This window comes from Camelus bactrianus, chromosome 13, assembly GCF_048773025.1.
Source record: "Camelus bactrianus isolate YW-2024 breed Bactrian camel chromosome 13, ASM4877302v1, whole genome shotgun sequence".
Classification (NCBI taxonomy): Eukaryota; Metazoa; Chordata; class Mammalia; order Artiodactyla; family Camelidae; genus Camelus; species Camelus bactrianus.
In genome coordinates, this window is record NC_133551.1 from 32,638,086 (window position 1) to 32,662,084 (window position 23,999).

The following is a 23,999-nucleotide window of genomic DNA, read 5'->3' on the forward strand; positions in this document are numbered from 1 at the left end:
CTGGAAATACTCAACTCTCCACCTGCACTTACTCCAGACTTACTGAGTAGCTGCTCTGGAGGGAAACATTCACCCACACTAACTATTCTCACTTCAAATATATGCTCATGATATTCAAGTGTCCAGCAATTACTATATATTTTCCTAGTCTGTTCATACTCTGTGTCTCCTTAGAAAGATAATTCACACCTTCTCCTCTCTCCTCATATACCCAACAGCTCCAACACTCTTGCCTTATGACTCTGCCTTCCACATCAGTAACAAAACTGAAGCAATTAAAGGAGAACTTCCACACATGGCACCATCACATCTACTCTCTCGCCAGCATCTGAACCTATAGTGTGTTCCCTCTTTGTACTAAAATGAACCATGGCGCGCACCTGTCCACAGCCAGTCCTTCCACTTGCGCTCTAGATCCTGCTCCACCTCCCTTTCTGAAGGACATTGCTCCAGCAGCTCTTACCTCTCCCCCGTGTCATCAATATTCCCTTTCTACTGACCATTCCCATGCCATTATTTTTAGCTTCTAACAAACAACAAACCTCTTTTGACCCCACTTTCTCGACCAGTTATTGCTCAATTTCTGTGCTCCCCTTTTCAGCAAAACTCATCTAAAGAACAGCCTACCTATCTCCCACGATATACAAAAGTTAACTCAAAATGGATCAAAGACCTAAATATGAGACCTAAATCCGTAAGTTCTTAGAAGAAACGTGAGAGTAAATGTTTATTACTTTGGATTTGCCAATGGTTTATTAGATATAATATCAAAAGCACATGCAACAAAAGAAAGGATGAATTAGAATTCATCAAAATTAAAAATTTTTATGCATCAAAGAACACTATCAAGAAGGGGAAAATCCAAAGACTGGAATAAAGATTTGCTAATCATATATCTGATAAAGGTTTAAGATCCAGAATATATAAAGAACTCCTAAAACTCAACAACAACAAAAAAGATAAACAATCATCTAAAACTGGGCAAAAGACTTAATTAGCAGGCATTTCTCTGAAGAAGATATACATATTGCCAATAAGGACAGAAAAATATGCTCAACATCATTAATCATTAGGGAAATGCAAATCAGAACCACAATGAGATTCCACTTCATACCTATGAGGAGGGCTAAAAAGAAAAAGAAAAAATGACAGTAACAAGTGCTGACAAGGATACAGAGAAACTGGAACCCACATACATTACTGATGGGAATGTAAAATGGTTTGGCTTCTGTGGAAAATAGTTTGGTAGTTCCTCAGTAAGTTAAATACAGAATTACTATATGACCCTGAAATTCCACTCCTAGGTATAGACCAAAGAGAACTGAAAACAAGTGTTCGAACAAAACTTTTCGGTTAACGTTCATAGCAGCCCTATTCCCAACAGCCAAAAGGTGAAAACAGTCCAAAATGTCCATTGACTGATGCATGGACAAAGAAAATATAGTATATCCATGTGCTGCAATATTATTCAGGCATAAAAATGAATGAATGATAATGTGCTACAATGTGGATGAACCTTGAAAATATTATGCAAAGTGAAAGAGGTCAGGTACAAAAGGCTACATATTTTATGATTCCATTTATATAACATATCTAAAATGGGCAAATCCACAGAGACAGAAAATAGATCAGTGGTTACAAGGATTCGGAGGTGAGGAGAATGGCGGAGACACTGCTTAACGGGTTCAGGGTTTCCTTTTGGGGTGATGAAAATATTCTAGAAGTAGACAGTGGTGATGATTGCACAGTTCTGTTTATTTTTGCTCTTGTTCTTTGTGCTTTTGGTGTCATATCCAAAAAAAATTCATTGCCAAGAACAATGGTCAGATTACAGGTCACTGCCCTTCTACAGGGTAGTAATCCTGGGGAAAATTCCACGTTTGAAAGCAATGCCTCTCCATAGTTCCATCCCCTAGTACTAGGATTTGTGTAGGGTCAGCCTAGCCTCACATAATAGCGGTCAGATCTAACTCAAGTTTAGATTTGGGGGGACGAAATGACACTGTAGTCCCAATCTGCAGCGGTATGAGATTATTTTGTTCAGAGCAAAGAAGGTTCTCCACAGGCCAGCCCAGCTTATTATAAGGCGCTGCACTGAGGTTTTAATCCAAAGCACTGCCTAATAAAAGCAATACTTCCTTGTATCTGTCATTGGTCATTTCATACATGTACCTTCCACAGGAACCTAGGGAACACAGGGTAAAAGGTGGGACAGATCTAGGGCAGGATGCAAGTATTCCAATGTGTTCTAGGCAAATATTATTTTAACATTGAGATACTCCCAACTGTCGCCCAATTTCTATGAAGACCAGGAAAAAATTTTAATGCTCCTAAAACAAAGGAATCCAGTTAGGATTGCCAATAGGGTCTAAATAAAGGTTTTGACAAAAAAACAAAACAAACAAACAAAAAATACACCAGACAGGAGGCAACACATAAAAGCCCCTTAAGAGGTTAATGGAGAGAACAAGACTATTGAATAGATGTGGAAATGAATGAAATGGAAAAGGCAAAGAGGACAAAGAGGCACCAGCCTGACGAGAGCCTCTTGGGAAGACACAGTTTTTATTAGCATATCGAAAATACCAATGAAAAAATAGGAAGAGTTAAGAAGTCAGGAATGATTCTATAAAATTTTTTTCAGTTTAAAATACATCATAAAGAAGTAAATCTGTAAGATCATCATTCTGGAAAAAATATAGTTTTATGAAACAATTTTATACAACTATGTAACATTTGTGTAGTTTTGATTTGTATTCAGGTGATTATATGTAAGTAATAAATTTATTTATAAATTATAAACACATAATAAATAAATAAAACACATAATTAAACCTTTTTACTTACAGTGATACCAAAAGAATGGACTTTTCATGTACTTGGAAAGAAAACAAAAAGAATGATAGTGCACAGCTAACCTTTAAGGGAAAAGGGGGAAAATCAGATATAACAACTTATAAAATCTAATAGCAATTTAATTATGAATCTGATTAAAAATCATTTCAAGTAAAATTTTAAAAGTTTAATATGGCTTCTAGTTAAATGGAAAATATACATACAACTCTAGTAAGCATAATATTTTATTTAAATTTAATAATCAAAATATTTTTTAAAAAAATAATTATTATAAAACTACATTTAACCATTAAGACAAGTTCACTGAGAGTCAGTTATTAATAAACAAAACTACTAAATACTTCAGATGCAACAATTATACCTTCATCCTCCCTTGGAATCTCTGACACTTTAAATTAAAAAGCATGAAGGACAAGAAGGTCAAAAACTAAAACTGGCAAAATAAATTGTAGTATTTTTAAAATGTGCACTTAAATAAAATACATTAAATGTTTTATAAAGTAATCATTAGCTATTTGGGGTTTTAAATAAAAGATTACTTAGATCTATTTTCAGGAGTTTATTTTCTGCATATTAGACATCTATCTATATACATCCAATCCAGTTGCTCAAGCAAAAAGCCTGGATTGCTATCTTGTACACACTACAGATCCAAACCATCAGCAAATCCTAACTACACCATCTCCTAAATACAATATCCACCTACTTCTCTCCATTGCCCTCTGCTGATGGTGGCAGAAGAGTGGTTGAAGCCACCCCCGTCTTTCCGTGGGACCACTGTACTAACCTCCTAATTTATGGTGATGCTCTTGCCCGCTACAGTCCATTCTCCATTTAGCCACCATAGCAGATCATGTAATTTCCCTGTTTAAAATCCTCCGATAGCTTCCCATTACACTTAGGATAAAAATCCAAACTCCTATGTGATCTGGTTCCTGCCTTCCTCTTCCAGTCTGTTTCTTACTGTGTCCCTCACTCATTTCACACCCACCACTTCATACTTGTCCCTTCAATGCAGTGAACATGCCAAATGTGTTCCTGCCTTAAGGAAAAACTTACTTTTGTCAAGTCAGAGCCCACATCTTCTTGTAATTGGTTCCTTCTGGTCATTCACTTCTGGGCTCAAATGTCACTTCCCTAGAAAGGCCTTCCTTTACTCAATCTAGAGTAGCGTTACCTAACCACACCCCGAAAGCCTGCTTTTCACACAGCACTGTTTTCTTCATGGCCCTTATTTCTCCCGGATATTTTCTTCTTAACTGATTCACTTTGCTTATCGTCCTTCTCCTGCCACTAGTAGGAAGGACCCCAGTTACGAGAGCAGGGATACTAGCTGTCATTCATCTATACACCAAAACCTAGAAGAGGACCTGGCACACTAGAAGGCACTTAATAAATACTACTTGAAAAAAAATAAATGAGTCATACTGCTGCTGTAGATATGTTAGTGCTATCAATTACCTCAATTATAGACCTATACTAAGAAATAATTCAATCTAAATGGAAGGGAAAAGATTTTAAAATAATTATAATGGGAAATATTTTTAAAGTTCTCAGAAGTACTCAATAAGAATTTAAAACGTTACCAACAAAAATAAAATAAGTAATTAATATGGCTTTTTTATTTTTTAAACACAGTGGCTGGTATTAAAACACAGCAAACAGAATAAAATTAGGAAATTAAAGGAAAAAAATGTTCTTTTCTGGTTAATAATCCTAAAAGTAATCATCTCTAACACTGCTACAGTTACTCAAACTCTGAAATTCAATTCTATTCTATTATCTTTGAAATACACCTTTATTTAGGAGGAAAAATAACATCTTACATAAGCTTGCAAATATTTCAAGTTAGGCCTACTGAAGACGTCAGAGTATTAGTAACCACATCCCTCCTGTTCTAAACATCTGCTAGAATATGAACCATGGATGACTTAGTATGCTCAGAGTTCATTCACAGAATGAAACAACAGAAATCGTCAATAAAAAGGTAATTTTAAAAAGAGGAACATGAAACTATCCCTTTCGCACTGTGGTACTAATAGGCACTTTGAAATATTCGACTGGTATGCCCTGTTCTGGCCTGTTTTTAGAACGCAAGGGAAATAAGAGGCAGTCCCAGAACGACATCCTAATTTCTAAAATGTCCCTTTGTAAGTCCAGTAAGACTCACTGTTTTCACAAACTAAATTTTCTTGATATTTTTAAAAGACATTCTTTAATGTCATCTTACACACTAAGGTACACAGGAACAAATTTTAAATACTACAGAAATACAGCCAGTAGGAATTTGTAAACCCACTCAGAGAAACTCTAAAATGTAGGACATATACTCAAACTGACACACGTCATCTTCCCAAAATGGAGATCTGTCCCCTCCCCTTCTCCAAAATCTTTTTTGGCTCCTCTTGCTCACAATTCAAATTCCAACTTTTTCAGCCCCAACATTCAAGGCCTTACACAATTTGATCCTTTCTGACACTTCTCTCTTACCATATCCTCCCGCAGCCTCAACACACACACACACAAAGTCACACAAATTTCACTGCTTAACAGCTATTCCCAGTAATCCCTATCCTTTCCCACACTGGTACCTCCAGGCTCTTCCTCCTGTCTCAGATTCTCTTCTGTTACACAACCACCGATTCCAAATCTTGCCCAGTTTTCAAATTTGGTTCTAATCCCATTTGCTTTAAGAAACTGTCTAAAATCTGCCCCCACACTATGAAAGCACTTCATCGTACCTGATGGAATACCATCTGCTTTACAGCAGAAAGGCTTCAGCCAGTCTATTGCCACCGTCTTCTTCTTTGTATTCCCTCACTGACTAATATAAAAAAGAAATTAAATAGCTGCTGAACTAAACTGAAAGATTTAGTGTCCAGCCTAGTGTCAGCCTAGTGTCCAACACAGCACCTAAGTATGTCAGACACTCAGTCAATATTCATCAAATAAATGAATGTCATATGTCTCAATCCAATAAACCCTGCTCAGAGCAGGAAAATAATTATCTGTATTTTTAAAAGATCATTTGCAGCAAGAATTAAGCATCTAAAGTAATGAGAAACTTACCAGAGTAAATTTGAATCCTTTGGGAGAGGGGTGAAGTGTTAATTTGATACATGCAGGAAGCAGGCTCAAAAATGTAAAGCAAAAGCTAAAAAATTAATAAAAATTAAACATTTGTTTCCTTTGTAGAGGCATATAGCTAAAACAAAGAAATATTTTTTAATGTAAGGATCACATTACCTATCAACTTAAATTCATTTCAAATTAAAGTTTTTTCATGTATTAAATAATAAACTTAAGACCAAATAACATTAAAATAAAATCTATACACTGAAATACATACACACTTTAATATATACACAGTTATATAATACAGAACAAAACACTGTAGTACTAAATGTTGTTTATGTTACTTTGGTATTCAGTATCAATTATGAAGAGATACAAAGACAGCTAAAAGTCAATTATCAAGAAACATAACCAGGTATAAAGAGAGAATGCTATATTTGTAACACAAACATTCATACAATTTACTCAAAAGAGAATCTTTCTGACCCTCCTATCACAAAAGTTGGTTATCTGATCTTCAAGCCCATGGTAAATCAGGAAAAAAAAAAAAAGGCTAGCAAGGGAGCGGGAAGCTGCTAGCGCGCTTCTCCGAGATGGCGCAGAAGGAAAAACAACTCTACAAGCAGAGCAACCTGGAGCCGCTCAGTACCCTGGCAAACAGCCTTTGAAAGCCCTGTCATTATAATGCAGAACAGTAACTGATTTTCCCCCTTGCAGTGGCTTGGTGGTGTGTCAGCCCGGTTAGTGTGCTTTGTTAAGCTGGGCTGCAAAAGATACGCCCCAAAGAACTGGAGGAAGGAAGGAGGCAGCACCAGTTCTGCAGCACACACACACCTTCTCCTAGCTACTCAGACACGAGAGTTGGTGCTGCTGTGAAGATGTAATTAAAGTCCTTATTCAGTTCATTTCAAGTTAATCAAGGAGGGCTGTTTTGAGCAGAAGCCCTTTACAGGAAGGCATAGGCCTCCCCAGACCCAGAGACTGAACAGCTGCTGAGGTCTGCATAGCTCTTCCTTCTACCTAGAAATTCCCTCCCGAATTCCAGTGGGCGTAGCCCCCACAACTGTATAAGCCAATTCCTCATAATAAATTAATACACACAGACACACACAGAGTGATCTCTTACTCATTCTATTTCTCTGATCGAATCCTGACCGATACACCACTGAAAATCATGTCTCTTCAAGATCATGTTAAATCACGCTTAGTATACTCTGTTTAAGGGGGGTGAAGCAGTGAACGATAACTTTCACATAAAGTATTTCAAATAAAAGAGTTCTGCTGTAAGGGGGATAGGTTTACATCATGCGGAATGTTCTCTAATGAAGAACACCTTACCCCCATGATGCCAGATGACTGAGGTATTGCCATGACACTTTTAGAGCAGCTTATAAAACACTAGATACAAACTGTGTCTCTTACCTGATTATTATCTGGATGTGATGTGGCAAAATATCCTTGATCTTCAGAAAGACACTGAAGCTGCACCAAACATTGGCTACTTTATCCTTAAAAGAAATTTGTTAGTTTTACATTCTTGTATAATTCAAAGAAATATTATACTCCATGAAGCATGGTCTATATTCTCTAAATAAATAAACTTTTGAGACTTGGGAAGTGTTTGCTGACAATTTCATAACTAAGTTGATTAAACTCTTCAAGGAACACACACACATACACACACACACACTCAAACAATGAGATTTTTCTCTTTTTTTTGCAACTGGAGGTAACCTAAATCACTGGCAAACCATAATATAGATGTTCCCAAGAAATATTTAATATTTTTCAAAGAACAGCACGTCATCTCTAAATACTGAGGTTATTCATCTTTGGAAATTTTTCTAAGAAATGTTTTCTTTCCCCTAATTGGTAGAACACATATTGTTTGATCCATTTTATAACACATCTGAAATTATTCAGAGTAACCTACTGTCTACTAGCAACAAGAGTTAACTGCTAATAAATCAAGAAGTTTAAAGACACTGGCAGTTATGCTAGGATCACTTGCAAAATTGAATTTGTAGCTACAGCTCTCTGCTTGTGAAACCCATCCTCCACACAGTTGCTTAATTCACAGCTGTGGAGGCGTAACATCAAGAAAGTACCCATCACGGACAACTGTGCCATCCGACTTGCCTCTTGTCAGACCAATGAAAATGCTCTTCAGATGTTGACGGCAAAAAGTAAATGGAGATGACCAGCAACACCATCAAACATGTGTGGTACTCACTTTTATAATTATCATGATAAATACCAATTCTGAAATGGGAGGCAAGGCAAACAACTAGTCAGCTTACATGGAGAATTACACTTTTCTTTATATAGGTGTTAAGGTTAAAGTATATATAAAGATGACATTAGGAGCGTAATTCTCAAACTTTAAATTACAGCTCGGGCATGCATGAGCTATATGAATATCTGACCTCGGTTTTCTGATCTGTAAAGTGGGTATAATAGCTACCTCAGTGCTACTGTAAGGCTCAAATAAAACGGCATGTTAAATGTCTGACACCTAGTAAGTGGTGCTAATAACAACAATGATTATGATTATCGGTCTCATCACTGTCATCATTCCCACTGACACGCAAGTCACACATACCTGTTCCTTCACAACACCAAATTATTTTAGTCTCTTTTATAATGCTCTTTCCATCCTGCCATAGACCCATTGAAAGATATTCTATAGCAATTTGTATATTCAAAAATTAAAATGATACATATGCTTTCCTAATTCTTTTTAAAAGAACTGTTTATTCAAAAGCAAATTATCTATAAATATGTTGTCTCTGTCTAACTTTATTAATAGGCCTTTTTGTTTCAGAAAAATGGTTTGTTTAATTTAATTACTAAATCTAAATCAAATTATCCATGCAATAAAAGTTTAACAAGAGTGATTAAGCTAGCATTAAATGAAATCAAATGAATGATTCTCATTAAAAATTACTATGGATGAAGGTTATATATCTCACAAGGAATTATGAGATCTTTCTGAAGCAAACATGATTATTAGTTTAATAAATAATTTCCTAAGACTAAAAGGAGAATATAAACCAAAAGATCACAAAGCTGTTAACTTTGTAGCTGCAACTTCTCACGCTGTCTTTCATTACGGACCCTATTTCATTAGCAAAAAGGAAACTCAATTATGGATCTCATGATGGCTTAAGTATTACCTATTTGTGTAATGTACTAGAAAATGCCAGCTGAGCTAGAGGTTATGTGCCGGATTAAATAACTGGCAAGGAACGACTGCAAGAGGAGAGCAGCTCAAGTTACTATTCCTTGTGCGTCTTCCACATGAAATCCCCAAAGGTCACAGGGAAGGTACTGTAACAGAGAGGAGTGAGGGGGAAGCTTTGAAACATGCCTCAAACAATCCACGATCCACTGGAAAGAGTCTTCTTAGAACTTGCAGGGTTTGTTCCCTTTCTGTAAAGAACGGCATCCAGCAGAGAAGGAAGGCAGCCACAACAGTACAAGCTAGCTTAATTAACAACACAAACCTAGAACAAAAACAAAGGTAACCGGTAAGAGAGGGAGAGGTTAGTAATTCTGAGTCATCAGAGTCTCACTAAATGTAATTAATGCAAATGTATAGTAATGATACATCTATGCCATCAATACAGGCTTTAGATAAGAGTCTACTTAAATCAGAGTTAAGAAATTCACAACTACCAAAACGCATAATGCCCCAAAAAAAAGACTATCACCATCCTTATCAACATTTAACTTAGATGACATTCCTATGAAGCTATGAAGAAAAGTGTCAAATTAGGACATTAGTATTAGGACATGGTAATACGTATATAATCTATTATGTTCTAAGAGGATGAAATCCTACAGCAATGTTCTAACAAGCCAATCCACATTACCTCCAATAAATGTACACTGATCAAAATATTTCTCTAGTTATGAAGATTTAAAATAAAATAATACAGAACATGACTTAATCTCTCTTTCCCACTCAACCCATGGCCACCAACACATTAATAAGAAATCACCAGATGGCAAAGTGGGAGACCACCTCCCTCCAGGTAAGTTTGCCAAATGAAATCTCTGAAGTAGTTTTTTAAAATTCTTCTGTTTAAAAGCCACTTACCCCTTTCCTTTGAGGCCTTTTTTAAAACACTTGCCAAGCAAAAAGCAAAAAAATGGCAAAGAGTGGTAAAGTTCCATCTGTTTATAATTTATAGCTAAGCAAAATGCCAGTGACCCTAGCAGGTCCCAGTCATAACATACTCCAAGAACACCCCACAAAGCAAAGCCAAGGCTCACAGAATTATATATGTTCCTGTGTCAAGGAAATTATCTCAGTAATTAAAAGAGATAGATTTTGCATATTATAGAACATTTTTATGTGATTTTAGAATTATATATAGTGAAAACTATTTCTAAATACAAATTCAAAGTATTGAATTGATAAAAATTTGAAATTATATACAGCAACCTCAAATATATTAAATCTACTGCTAAACAAAGCAACTGATTTGTTTAGTTTTGAAAGAACTCTAAATAGTTAACACATAGCTTTGTTTTCTGCTAGGCTGTTCATAACATTACTATAACATACCAAAATCAGTGCTCCAAAAGTTACAAAAAAAAAAACCCCACAAAAACACCAACCTTACTGATATCACAATACTTCCTCTAAAATATAAATCAATCAATATAAATTAACATACGTGCTTAAGTAGAAACTAATAACACTGTTACATGAAAACAACATCACAATTAGATTTTCAGTTGAAAACGGTGAGCTGAGCACTCATGTTTCCTCCTCTCCTTCCCAAGGCCCTGCTTAAAATGATAAGGAAATTTTTGAAGTATAAATTCACAGCCATAAGGAGAACAGGAAAATGGGTTACAAGAGATGAAGATTTCAACACCTTTCTAGAAGACAGAAAGAGGACAGACACATGGCAACAAACAAAACAGGCTAAAAGAAGCCACAGCATAGCGACGGCAGGAGGAAGCTCAGGCAGCAAGGAGCCAATCGGCCCCACAAGCCCCTGGAGCGCCTGAGTACGCTGAAAGGAAAACAAGAGGATTAGCTGAAAATCCCTGGATGGAGAAGTCAAATCTCATCTACCCTTGTGCAAAAATTACCTGGCCGCCAAAACATTTACCCCCAGGCAACACAACAAGGAGTATTTCTCCAAAGAAATGGAATAAACTATTTGGGCAGCTAGTGCAGAAGTTAACTCTAACGCAGACTCCTCCACATTCTGACATTTAGGGACCCCAGAGTACCAGCCAGCTCTGTGCCTTGTGCCTTACAGTGGACCAAATGTGTAGAGAGCTCACATGCAGCTTTCTCTTCTGCCTTGTTCTTAGAATAGATACAGGCATTTAAGGAAATCAAACAGGCATTTAAGGAAAACTCATGACAGAAAAAGGATCAAAGTGAAAAGGATTAAAGAACTTAGAAGAATGGAAATAGTTCCGGGAACAGTATGAAAAAAAAGTAAACTGAAATTTAAGATATGCTTAACAGTACAAGTGGAATTTAATAGAAGTGTCAGACACAAAGTCAAGATAATCTTCAAAACCATAAAACAAAAAGACAAAGAGATGCTGAAGATGGAGGTGAAAGATCTAACATCTGTCTAGTAAGCTCAAGAAAGGGGGAATCTTATCAAAGGAATAATTTACAAGAGTTTCCCAGAACTGAAGAACAGGAGTCTTCAGAATGAATGACCCATAGAGCGTTCAAAACAATTGTCAGAACAAATTGCCAAAGAAATCATCACAATATTTCAGAGCCCAAAAAGTAAAAACAGTAACAACAAAAGCAGAAGCAGCAGCAGCAATCATAACAGATAACAGCAGCAACAAATACTTATGTAGTGTGTGGTATCTCCCAGGTACTCTGTTAAATGCTTGACAAACATGAATTCACTTAATTTCCAAAAAGTTTTAAAGTTCTTATCATCTATATTTTACAAATGAGAAAAGTAAACAGTGGTTAAAAAAATGTGTCCCCATATAATGACAAAATCCCCAAAAGCTTCAAGAATTTGACTCAAATCAGAGGAGACACCACTACAAGTTTCCCAGAATGGTTAAAAGGAAAATAACTGACAGCTGGTGAAGGTGAGCACCCGGGCCCCGGACAGCATTGCTAATGAGAGTGCTAACTGGCAGGTCATGCTCAAAAACCATTTGGGTATACCTACAATTAAACATGTGCACACGCTGTAACCCAGCAGTTCCACTCAAAAGAAATATGTTTACAAGTGTACTAAGAGACGTTTACAAAACGTCCAAAGCCGCATATTCATCATGGCCAAAACCTAGAAACACTCCAAATGTCTATCAGCAGAGCTATGTCTATTCATGCAATGGAATATTGTAAAGCAATGAAAGTAAACAAACCACAGTTACACACAACTATACAAGTAACTTTCACAAAGAAAATGTTGAAGCAAAAATACCAAACACAAAAGCATAGCTACTGTGTTGTCTCTTTCATATAAAGTTCAAAACGTGGGGAGAACAAAACTGTATAGTATCAACAGTACGTCTACCTTTGAGAAACAGGAGGAAGAGGTACTTGGGACATGTACAGGTGTAGTTTCGGATACTGGCAAGGTTCTATATCTTGACATGAATAATACTCTGACAATTCATTTAAATTTTGTGCACTTTTCTGTATGAGTGTTAATACAAAGCAAATATAGTTTAAAAGATCTTGTAAACAACTTATTTTTCCTTTTCTTTATATCAGTGGTGTTGTTCTTTGGCTGTGATTCCACAACGCAAAAAAAAAAAAAAAAAGAGCTCAATTCGGAAAGTGGGCAGAATAAAAAATATGATGGAAAAAACTACAAATCTGAATATCTTTTGCAAGTCCTTTAGCAGATACACATTTTCATTTTATAACTAAAACAGACTGGCATCAAAAGGAAAAAATTAAACAATCATATTGTGGATTATGTTTATTTTTTCCTTTGGGACAGATGGAGACAGATAGTAACATTTAATACATTAGAAGACAAACTAGAGAGCCACATACAGATTTTATCACTTCCCTCTATAATTTGTTTATTTGAGTGCTCCTTATTTTAGGTATCAAAAATTATACACATAAAATCCACGTATTTAATCATTCAGTTTTAGTTCCTGAAGCTTCCAGCTACCATCTGTTAGAGAAATATCTTGTTTCAAAACTCAAAAACTGTAAAACTATTTTTCCTTGGTCAGTGTCAGATAATATTTACAAAAGATAGAAGGTGTTTCACCTTTTTAGAATTAGGAGAGCATCACCATAAATTCTGGCATTCTTTTTCCTACTCTCAAGGAGAGCTAATTGGTTACAAACATTCTGTTCTCAAGCCAAATGGATTTGAAAAAGCATTTCTACTTTTACTAAATCTGTACTTTACCCTTCAAGTAAAAGCTTGGTGAAGAGATTCTTATATCATTTAATAAATAGTTTATGGGGGAGAGTATAACTCAAAGTCATAGAGTGCATGCCTAGCTTGCACAAGGTCCTGGGTTCAATCCCCAGTACCTCCTCTAAAACAAAGTAAATAAATAAATAAACCTAATTACTTCCCTCCCCGCTGCCACAAAATAGTTTATATAAGCAAGAACCCTAGTAAATAAGAATTTACTAGATGACAACATTATACATACTATGCCCAGATTTCATGATATGCATCTGACTTCATTTCTAAATTAGTAAAGGATACTGAAAATGTCCATAATCGATAAGAATAAGGCCTGGATACAGCAATATGCATAATACTTTAGCAATCTGTAAAGAAAAGTATTTTGAAATAAGAAAGTAATCTGTTACTTGAATCAAAGTAAAAGTGCAGTTTCATTTAACACAGTAGCAAATGATCCCCTCTTACCTTCTACTTATCAAAATACTCCATTTTCATAAAAGAACTCTTTAAACACTAGTTTTCATGGAGGTGACATAGTATATACTTCAGTAAAAAGGGGAAAAAAATCACCAAAAGGTATTTGTCAGAGAAAGCATGTTTATATATAAAATCAGAAGTTAATCTAAAACTTAATCTATATAAAATGCCCAAGGAGAATATTCATTAACTGTGAGTATGAGAATATATAACAACTTTTCAAAATGCATTTCAGTTTAGTCATTCTCACAAGCCAACTCAAAATTCATATTTACCAATTAAGCAATAAATTTAGCATGCTGTGTAATTCAGCAGTATCTAATTTCTAAACTTCAGTGCATCTCATTACTATCATTGGGCATTAAAATAATTACTCTAAGTTAATGTTTCTAAATGAAAATTAATTGGCAGAAGATACACTGTTCCCTATCATCTATTTCCAAAAGCATGGCTTCCTTAAACTCCATACTTAATAGTTAAACTAATAAAACATTTCAGAGATGAGAATGTCAGGTTACTGTGAAACTTACTCTTTTCTTAATTGAGATTTCTTTTAAACAGCAACAGTACAAAACCACTGCAGGTATATAAATCAGCAAATCAGCAATTAACACTGAAAAAACAAGCAAATGATTTTAAGCATGAGCCCATCAGGATCTACAACAACCTCTTAACTGCCTCCCTCCAACCCTAAGTGGGAATTCTATTAACACAAGGTTCTTACGCACTCTGGACAAGTCCTTTCCATGTCTGTTCCTTTCTGTTCCCTTCACCTGTGCCTAATTTCAACTGCTATACTACAGAGTCTCTTAATTTGCTCTAACAAATTCAGTCATTAAATCAATTAGATGTATCCAGAATCAATTCTCTCTTTGCTCTAACTTGGACTTAAAAATTAAGAATACTCACCTGAAAAAGGATATAGATATGTATTATACATGTATAACTGAATCTCTCTGTACACCTGGAACTAACACACTGTAAATTTTTTTTTAATTAAGAATACTCAAAGCAAGAGTAGAAAACTCCTCCCCCCAATATCTGTATACTTCAAGTTTTCTGATATGAAAAATACCTCAAATGGAGAGATGCATAGGAGGATCTTTTTTAATGTTGATATTTATAAAAATTCATAAATTTTTTTCTAATTAAAACATACAAAGAGCTTGAAAGGACCAGGTGAGAAGGAAACCAAAAAAATTGAAAGAAAAAAAAATAAAGCAATTCATAATTCTGAATATTCAGTTCTTTCAGAACAAAGAAAAACTAATATATTAAGTTCTTCAACAGTACAACAATAGCTATCCAAACAGCCTATTTTTATCTCGTACCACACATATTTAAGTATTCAGAATAAGGTAAATGGTAGTAAACTGTCAGTGTTAGATGTCTGCAATCTATCTTCAGTTCTAGATGCCACATTTGAGATGACATTGACAAACTGGAACATATTCAAAGGAGCACAACCAGATGCCTCAAAACCATCATCACATTCAAGAAACTAGTCATCTAGGAAACAGCTAAAGTATCTAAGAATGTTTAACCTGGAGAAGTGACCTCAAATGCCTGTAGGATGTTAGGTTTATAAAGGATCAGACTTGTTCTATGTAGCCCAAGGAAACAAAACCTGAAACTAGTGAAGGTTCAAGACAAGGAGGAAATTTCTAATGACAGAGGCGCTCTGAAGATAGAACAGACTGTCTCCACAGGCTGTGAGCTCCCTGCAGATACAGGCACTGGCTCAGAAGCTGAAGATCACGTAGTGAGCTTGCAGTGCAGAGAGGACTAAAGCACATGGGAAGAGCTGAGTCGTGTGGGAGAGGGAAAGACAGGCAATACAGGTTTTCTCTTGGCCTGAGATTCCATGACAGGATGAATAGTAAGGAGAACAAACTCTGACTCAATTTAGACTAATTAAAGAAAAAGCCCAGGCTTTCATTAAAGTCTAAGTCTTTGTAAAGCTTTTAGAGAAATAAAAGTTTATTACTTTCAACTCTTAGAACAGCACAAAATAAATGCTCAATAAACATTTGCTGTAAAGATTAATTTGGCAACACTGCACAGCAATACAATGTTTGATATACATCTGTAAGATTTACTTTAAGGAAAACGTGAAAAGGATTTGGAATTAGGATATAAAAGCAACAGCCTAAACAAATAAAGCTTCAATTTAGAGCAAACTGACTTCAGGTGAGCTATTAATATTACCCTCTACTGTGCCTCAGTTTCCTCAGCTTAAAATAAGGATAACAGTATTTACCTCATTGGGGTGTCCAAAGTATTAAGTGAGATAATAATAAATGTAAAGCACTCAGAATTATTCTAGTCTTTTGTTTTTTAGCTTACATATACACTTGCTCACATATTATACATATATATGCACATGTATACTTACACAACTGTAAAAGTCAGTAAGAACAATAGTAGAATCTTTTATCAATTTGTTTAAAAAACTTGTTAAAATCAAAATTTTACACTCAGTACCTGCTGCTCTTTTTACCTGTTGTACGCATGAAGAGCTTATGCGCCTGACTCTCGTATCCACGTGACGTATGGAGAGCAATCCAGTCTGGATTTATAAACTCTGCCCTGCAAATCAAAGCATATATACATACACTTTATTCCCCATCACTTTTAGCCATGAGGACGTCTGAGGACATGTGAACCTACTTTGAAAAGTGGCCATTGCTCTTACAAAGCCAACAGAGTTAAGGCTTAAGCTTTAGTCTTCGCATTTAACCACGTGAAAGTGATTAAAGCTATAAAACAGAATCTGCCCTGCTCATCTTCCAACAAACCCATGTAACGTGTTCACTGAAAGCCCTACTGTCACAAGTCCTCCCATATGAAAGCAATCCGATGTGTCACATTTCTTTTATTAAACGTATACTTAGTAAAGAGCAATACACTAGTATTAACAAGACAATCGTAGTTTTATAATTTATAATCTTTTCAGTTATTATAAGAATAGGCTATGATAAACAGCTATTAATCACAAATCATTGCACAGAACTAAATGTAATTGTTAAAAATAAGTTTTCAATCATATTACATTACCCTGAACACTGCAAAGGATAACTGATTATCATGAAGTTTGGAGACTTATTTTTAATTCAGGAAGCTAATTTTTACAAAATATGAAATAGTAAAACAAATGAGTTCAGATGATACTGTGAAGAAGTTCCTCATATCTCTGCTGACACACTTCAAGTCTGAAATGGAATACCACTATGGAGTAGAACTGGGTCCGCCCCAGACAGAAGTGCCTAATCTTCTCTAAACCATTCCATTTCTGTAAAAGAAGAAGGAATTCCAATCCCGATCTTAAATCATAAATGAAACACTACAGTAACTCTAGTTTCTAACTTGACAGGTTACTCAGAATACCATTTAAACCTTTATTTTTCTTTTACTTTGGGCCATTCCAGGAAAAAAACCTTTCCCCTGTGCACAACTAACCAAATTAGACATACTGCTCAGTAGTCCATGAGTACATAATGGTAACATCTCTACTTCAAGACAAAGCTAGATTTTTGTATCTCTCCCTAGCCTTTCCTCCAAAGAAATGATGGGAATGTTCAAACTCTGATATTTAACTTTCCTACAACCCAATTATAAAGGTATGGTGCTCTACAAACCAAAATACAATAGTAGCTACAAACAATCTCTCCTCTATTCAACAAACTGTTCCTTACTACATCTGCTAAGGGCATAAATATTTAGAGTTATGTTAAGGAAGAAAAACTTACACATATGCACACAAAAGACTATGGTAAGCTGTAAGAGGTGGGTAATCCAGTCCCCAATACTGTAAATTATTATCACTGCTGTTAAAATACCTGGGGAAAAAAAAGGAAAAAGAAAGTATCATTTCATTAATCAATATTCAAAAAACACACAAATATAACATCTCACTTCATTTAACTTAATTAAAGTGAAAAAATATGTTAAACAAGGTTAAAAAAAATTAACCTAAACCTTCTTGTCTCTTCTCCTTCTAAAAAAATTTGTGAGCTCACAAAGTTGTTATTGAATAGAGTAACTAAATAATTTATTGTCTAAACCAAGGTACCCTTAAGAGTGAAAGAGGAAGCTACTACCAAGACATGGAAACAACCTGAATGTCCATTGACAGATGACTAGATAAAGAAGTTGTGGTATATTTATACAATGGAATACTACTCAGCCATAAAAAAGAATAAAATAATGCCATTTGCAGCAACACAGATGGACCTAGAGATTGTCATTCTAAGTGAAGTAAGTCAGAAAGAGAAAGAAAAATACTATATATCACTCATATGTGGAATCTAAAAAAAAGAGGGGAAAAAAAGGACACTATGAACTCATCTTACTAAACAGAAACAGACTCACAGATACAGTAAACAATCTTATGGTTACCAGGGAAATGGAGTGGGAAGGGATAAATTTGGGAGTTTAAGATTTATAAATGTTAACCACTATATAAAAAAACAGATTTTAAAAGTTTCTTCTGTACAGCACAGAGAACCATGTTCAATATCTTGTAATAACCTTTAATGAAAAAGAATATGAAAATGAATACATGTATATATGTGCATGACTGGGACATTGCACTGTACATCAGAAATTGACACATTGTAGTTTTAATTAGTTAATTAGCCACACAACTGCCGGGATGGATACAGCAATGGAAAACCACTGAATAATTTCAAGAATCACATTTTGACCAATACAATTTAACTTGATTTTCAGCTTCTTCTAAGACAAAAGCTATTTTTTCACTTAGTTTAACCTTGAGATCCACTGGAGAAAAGCAAAAGAGGCACTGAGAGTAAGCTGTAAGCATGCAAAGATATATTCACTAACAGTAAAACCCTTGGTTGGATGGGGAAGAAGGAATGGTAGGGCTAACAACTGTACTCCCTTATTCCTATGGAAATGCATGAGAAAGAAGAGAGAAATTCATGGAAGACAGCGTAAAAGTGTTTCAAATAACGCTTCAAAATCTACCAATAGAAACAAGGCAACTAGTTATTCTCCTGCTTTATGTGTCTTAGATCTACCTGAAAAATTGGATAAATAGCACTCAGATACATTTTCCCACTGAATTCCCATATAATCTCAGTAGATGTTTTGTCATAAAAAAAAAATCGCTGCTACACAAATCACAAAATTAAGTTCAAGAGTGCTATCATTAACTTCAAAATGCAATTATTTCTAACATATGGGTATTTTTGCTTTTTACAAAAATATATTTTAATTTGAAATAGTTCTTAAAGAAAAGTTTCAAGAACAGTTCGAAGAACTTCTGTACATCAAATGTAAAAATTTATTTAATGAAAAATACCATAAGAAAAAAATCAAAGATGAGAACAAACAGGAAGATATTTATTTTATACATACACATACAAAAAATGATAAAAATGTAGAATACTGTTATATATTGTTAAGTACTGTCACAGAAAGACTTTAAGGTAATCCCCATGAATCCATCTTCTGTTGTTCCTGCCTTGAGTGCGTACAATCCCTTCCCCCTGAGTGTGGGCAAGACCTGTGACTTGCTTACAACCAATAGAATATAACAAAGATGATAGGATGTCACTCTTGTGCTTATGTTTTATGTACATGTAAGATTCCGTCTTGCTAGCTAAGCTAGAGAGACTCCCTTTCACTGACTTTGAAGAAGCAAGCTGTCATGTTTTAGTAAGTGGATATATTAGAGAAGCCACATGGTAAGAAACTGCAAGTAGATTTTAAGAGATAAAGGTAGCTTTCAATATGAAACCAAAGCCCTTAGTCTTGTAGATGCAAGGAGATTAATTCTGCCAGTAAGTTGAGGGAACTTGGAATTGGATATTTTCCTAGTTGAGCCTCTCTGATAAGAATGACTCCCCAGATGAAAACTGGATGGCAGCCTCCTGAGATTCCGATCGTAATATTGAACTAGGCTGCGCCCAGACTTCTAACCTAAAGAAACTACAATAATAAATATGTGTTTAAGTAATTACCATTTGTAGTCATTTGTTACACAGAATAGAAAATTAATGTAACTGTTTATTTTGAAATCACATAAATCATTACAAAAAAGATCAGCAATCCATCAAAAACATGAGAAAAAGGTATGAATATGCAATTTTGAGAAAAAATATGATCAGTAAATACATTAAAAGATGCTCAATATCACAAGTACTCAAGGAAATGAAAATTTTAAACATCTGGTGACATTATTATTAAATATTGGTAAGGGTATGCAGAAAGAGATATTCTGGTGTTAGTATCCATTAAAACTGGTTACTTTGGAGATTCTACTTCTAGGACTCTACCTAGAAAAAACATGTATTCATGTAAACAGGAGAAATATACTTTATTTAATGATTCCCCTACCAAAAGATATTTAGAGTATTTCAGGTTTCTCCTTATTACAAATAATGCTGAAATAAACAGTCATTCCCACAATTTCTGATTTATAAAACTGTGATTTTGTTTAAAAAGCAACATACTCGGGGTAGGTGGACTCTTCTCCTAGCCCCAAGTATAAACCATGCCTACACTGAGTCAGGTGTTTCTTTCCAATAATGATTGCTTTAAGGATGGGAAAGATTTTGCTCCTCAACAAAACGAGAGGTAAAAATAAGGTATTCCTGTTTTTCCTGATTGAATGTAGTTGTACAAAGTCATGGTGCTCGCAGCCTGGTAGTCATCTACTGCCCATGGGGTGAAAAGCCTCCAGATGCCAAGAAGAAAGTACAGAAGAGAAGAAAGATGGAAAAAGCCTGAGTCCTTGGTTGCTATCACTGAGTCACTTTACCAGCCTTGCAAAGACCTACTGACTGAGATAATTATTTCATTGCTTAAACTACTATTACTTAGGTTTTCTATTACTTGATGCCAACAATGCTCCTGATTTCACACAAAAGGAATTTTCATCATAAAATTAAAGGAAAAAAAAGTTCAGTGTTCCTCTATTACTTACAGTTATGTATAATGAAATGGAAAAAAATGAGTTTTTAAATTTAGGATTATAAAACTGACATTTTTAAAGTCAACCTGATTTTGATTGATCCTCATTTCACATGTTAGATAACTATGTCAATTAAAAGAGTTCTGGCTACACTATAGCTAACTTTCTAGATGAAGACAAAAAGGCTTTACTCTTGGAAAACTGAAGTTAAAAAATAAGTAACCATTCTTCAGCCACATTACTAGGTAACAATAATGGCAAACTAACCAAATTTGACAAAATTAGCCCCCAAATTCAAAATATTAAAAATACTATTTCCAATATAGATTTATATCCACTGTTGACAATAGTCAACCTGCCCCAAGTATATATTTTCTGTTTTATAAATTGTACCACTGAATGATAGTCATTATGAATCACATATCAATGAACTTCAAACTAGGAAAAAAAGAAATCATATCATTTAAACGTGAATCTGAAACAGATCAGTTTCTCTTATAATTGCCTGGTATATATTTTGGGTTTTTCAGTCTATCCATACTCATCAAGAGACATTTTCTGACATTCATTACAGTAAATCATACTTTAATTTTTCATGAACTTCCTGAAGTACTCTATGATAAACCAGTGATAAATCATAATTCTTCATACTATCTGTCTTTGTTTCTGAGCTTACTGTTCCAGATCCTCGTGCTATACAATCCTTGATAAAAATTTCAACACTATGAAATTTACCACAAAGATTACTTCAGGCATTTCATAATTTTTAAAGACTAACAGACCATAGTCAAAACCCAATCATACAATTATTCTCTGAGTTATACATTTCTGGTTTTTAATAAAGAAAAAGAATGAAAATGAATAATACAGTCAACTCTTGATTATCTGGGCCAAAGCAGGAGAATACTGGTACAAAAAAACCTAAAACTTTAGATGTATCACTGTGAGAATAGCCCAGCCACTCTGCTGGAGTAAGATTACATTCTCACTTTGGAAACAGTGTTTTCCCCACCAAGCATTAAGTCAAAAACTGAAATTTATCAATTTTCTCTATTCTTTCAATACTAAACATGACATTTAATTTTGTATTAAAATCTTTCTTGACAACTACATACTAAAGAATAGCCAAGAATGTAATTATTTTATCCATGTAATATTTACAAAAGAATAGAAAAGAATTACAAAGCCCAAAAGCAGTGATCTGGTTTGCCTCAGCAAATGTCATCTTATTCGACCAACTGAGCAAGAGAAAAACATTGAGAATGTGCTAATAACCTGAACAGTGATACTCTGGTTAAATCAATGTCTGAGGAGCTGTAAGATGCTCAAAATAGAGCAATAAAGAATAGTATCAAATATTTAGCTGACCTGTATTTTAAATACTCCAAACTTGGACTAGGGTATAGCCAACTTATTAATAGAGAGCTCAGTATGAAGTTCCTGTATATAACTCTTCGCAAAGGAGTTATATAAAAGCAGTGACCAAAGCAATCAACAGAACAGTATGAATAGTTTGTAGAGCCAGTCTGAATAAAATAATCTACCAGGTATCTAATAAGTAAGTAATGTCATCAACTGTTACCAGATCATGTTCAACAAAAATGACATACGCATGGATTTCTGTGAAGATGTAACTACAGCTAACATTTATTGAGAGCTCGTTATATTGCAGGTGCTGGTCTAGGTGCTTCAAATCTATCATTTTATTCAATCCTCACAATAACAGTGAATGTATTCTATTATTTCCATTCTACAAGTGATAAAACTGTGTGGCAGAGATAGTGAAATAACTTGCCAAAGCTGACACTGCTAGTAAAGAGCAGAGCCTGGGTCTGAACTCAGGCAGTCTGACTAGTACTTACACTCTTTACCACTAAGCTGCTTTTTTACATCTCAGATGCTCCTAACAGAGAAACTTCGTGAAACCTTCAGAAGAAATATTCTTAGTCCATAAACTCCCCCAGTTTATGTCCTGAGGAGCTTCTGTGGCACACAGTGTACTATCCTCAAAGTTCCAGTTCAGTACCATATTCCAGCTGGTAACTGAGTATATGGATAACTTTCAGGAGGATGAAATTCCAAAATGAACCAACAATATGTAGGGTAGTAAATGTGACATCAGACTACAGGGAGATGAGGATGCTCAAGATGAAGAAATATGGTATCTTCCTTTTAAGTATCTTCAAATAATCTACATTAACTGACTGATAAACTAATAAAGTCAAGTTAAAATTATCCATACCATTGTTTGATTGGTAAATTAAAAGTAATTTCTTGCCAGTGTCGCTGAGCTTCATAATCACCAAACATAGGGGGTTTTCCAGCACCTAAGAAGAAAGGTTAAAAAAAGCAAAACAAAAATATACTTCAGTGTATCAGTGATTTTACTTCCTTATGAAAATTTTCTAAATTACAGAGATAGTGTAAATGGAAGAAAAGAACACAGAAGTTATGCAAAAAGTGAGAAAGATGAGGTCTGAATCCTTGTACTGCTAGCACGCTGAGTGACTATGTGACCTTGAGAAACTACTTAACCTCCCTAAGTCTCAGTACATTAAAAAAAGGATCAATACTATCTACCTAAGGACTACTGTAATAAAGAAGATAATGAATATAAAATACTCAGTATAGTACCTGGTACAAACATTCAATAAATACTGTTAACATTAGTTATTAATGTTAATTAGTTTTTAATTAATTAGTTGATATTACTAATCATAAGATACCCAAGTTTACTTTTACTTCATGAAAAAGACCGTCAACTATACTGTCCAATAAGTATCATAACACAATAACAGTAACAAATATCTGTATTTCACAAAGGGCTTTTACAAACTAAATATAAATAACTTAAAGTCAAGTATAGAACCAAAAACAGACTATATAATTACAAAGACATTGGTTAGGTCAGACTTTGATGTCAAATGAGTTATATAAAAACTGCCAGTTTATGGTTTTTTTTTAATTTCAAAATTACAAATAAGGGATAATGGATCTTTAATAACTAACAATTGTTAGTGTCTACTGCATGTCAAATACAACAATGAAGTATTATTATCATCCCCACTTTATAGCTGGAAAAACAGAGGCAATGGCCTCCCAGGTAATGAGTAGCAGAGTGTGGATTGGAACCTAGGCAGACTGGCTCCTACTCTATATTGCCTCACAACTTGGTTAGGTAGGTTATCAACCTTAAACCACTTAAAACTACATAAAGATAATTCCATTTAGTAAACAGTAAACAACTATTATTT

At 34.7% G+C, this 23,999-nt stretch overlaps 1 protein-coding gene across 1 annotated transcript in view; it reads right to left on the reverse strand.

The window, feature by feature from the left end:
- ALG6 (ALG6 alpha-1,3-glucosyltransferase) overlaps nt 1–23,999 on the reverse strand; it is a 50,200-nt gene that overhangs the window by 9,569 nt on the left and 16,632 nt on the right. Inside the window, exons 4-13 of the mRNA XM_074376345.1 lie at nt 22,988–23,072; nt 17,555–17,644; nt 16,306–16,394; nt 14,336–14,418; nt 13,629–13,693; nt 10,034–10,225; nt 9,302–9,437; nt 7,354–7,439; nt 5,926–6,010; nt 2,848–2,918 (exon numbers count right to left, since the gene is read on the reverse strand). Coding sequence (XP_074232446.1) covers nt 2,848–2,918; nt 5,926–6,010; nt 7,354–7,439; nt 9,302–9,437; nt 10,034–10,225; nt 13,629–13,693; nt 14,336–14,418; nt 16,306–16,394; nt 17,555–17,644; nt 22,988–23,072 — 982 coding nt within the window. The remainder of the gene's footprint in view (nt 1–2,847; nt 2,919–5,925; nt 6,011–7,353; nt 7,440–9,301; nt 9,438–10,033; nt 10,226–13,628; nt 13,694–14,335; nt 14,419–16,305; nt 16,395–17,554; nt 17,645–22,987; nt 23,073–23,999) is intronic.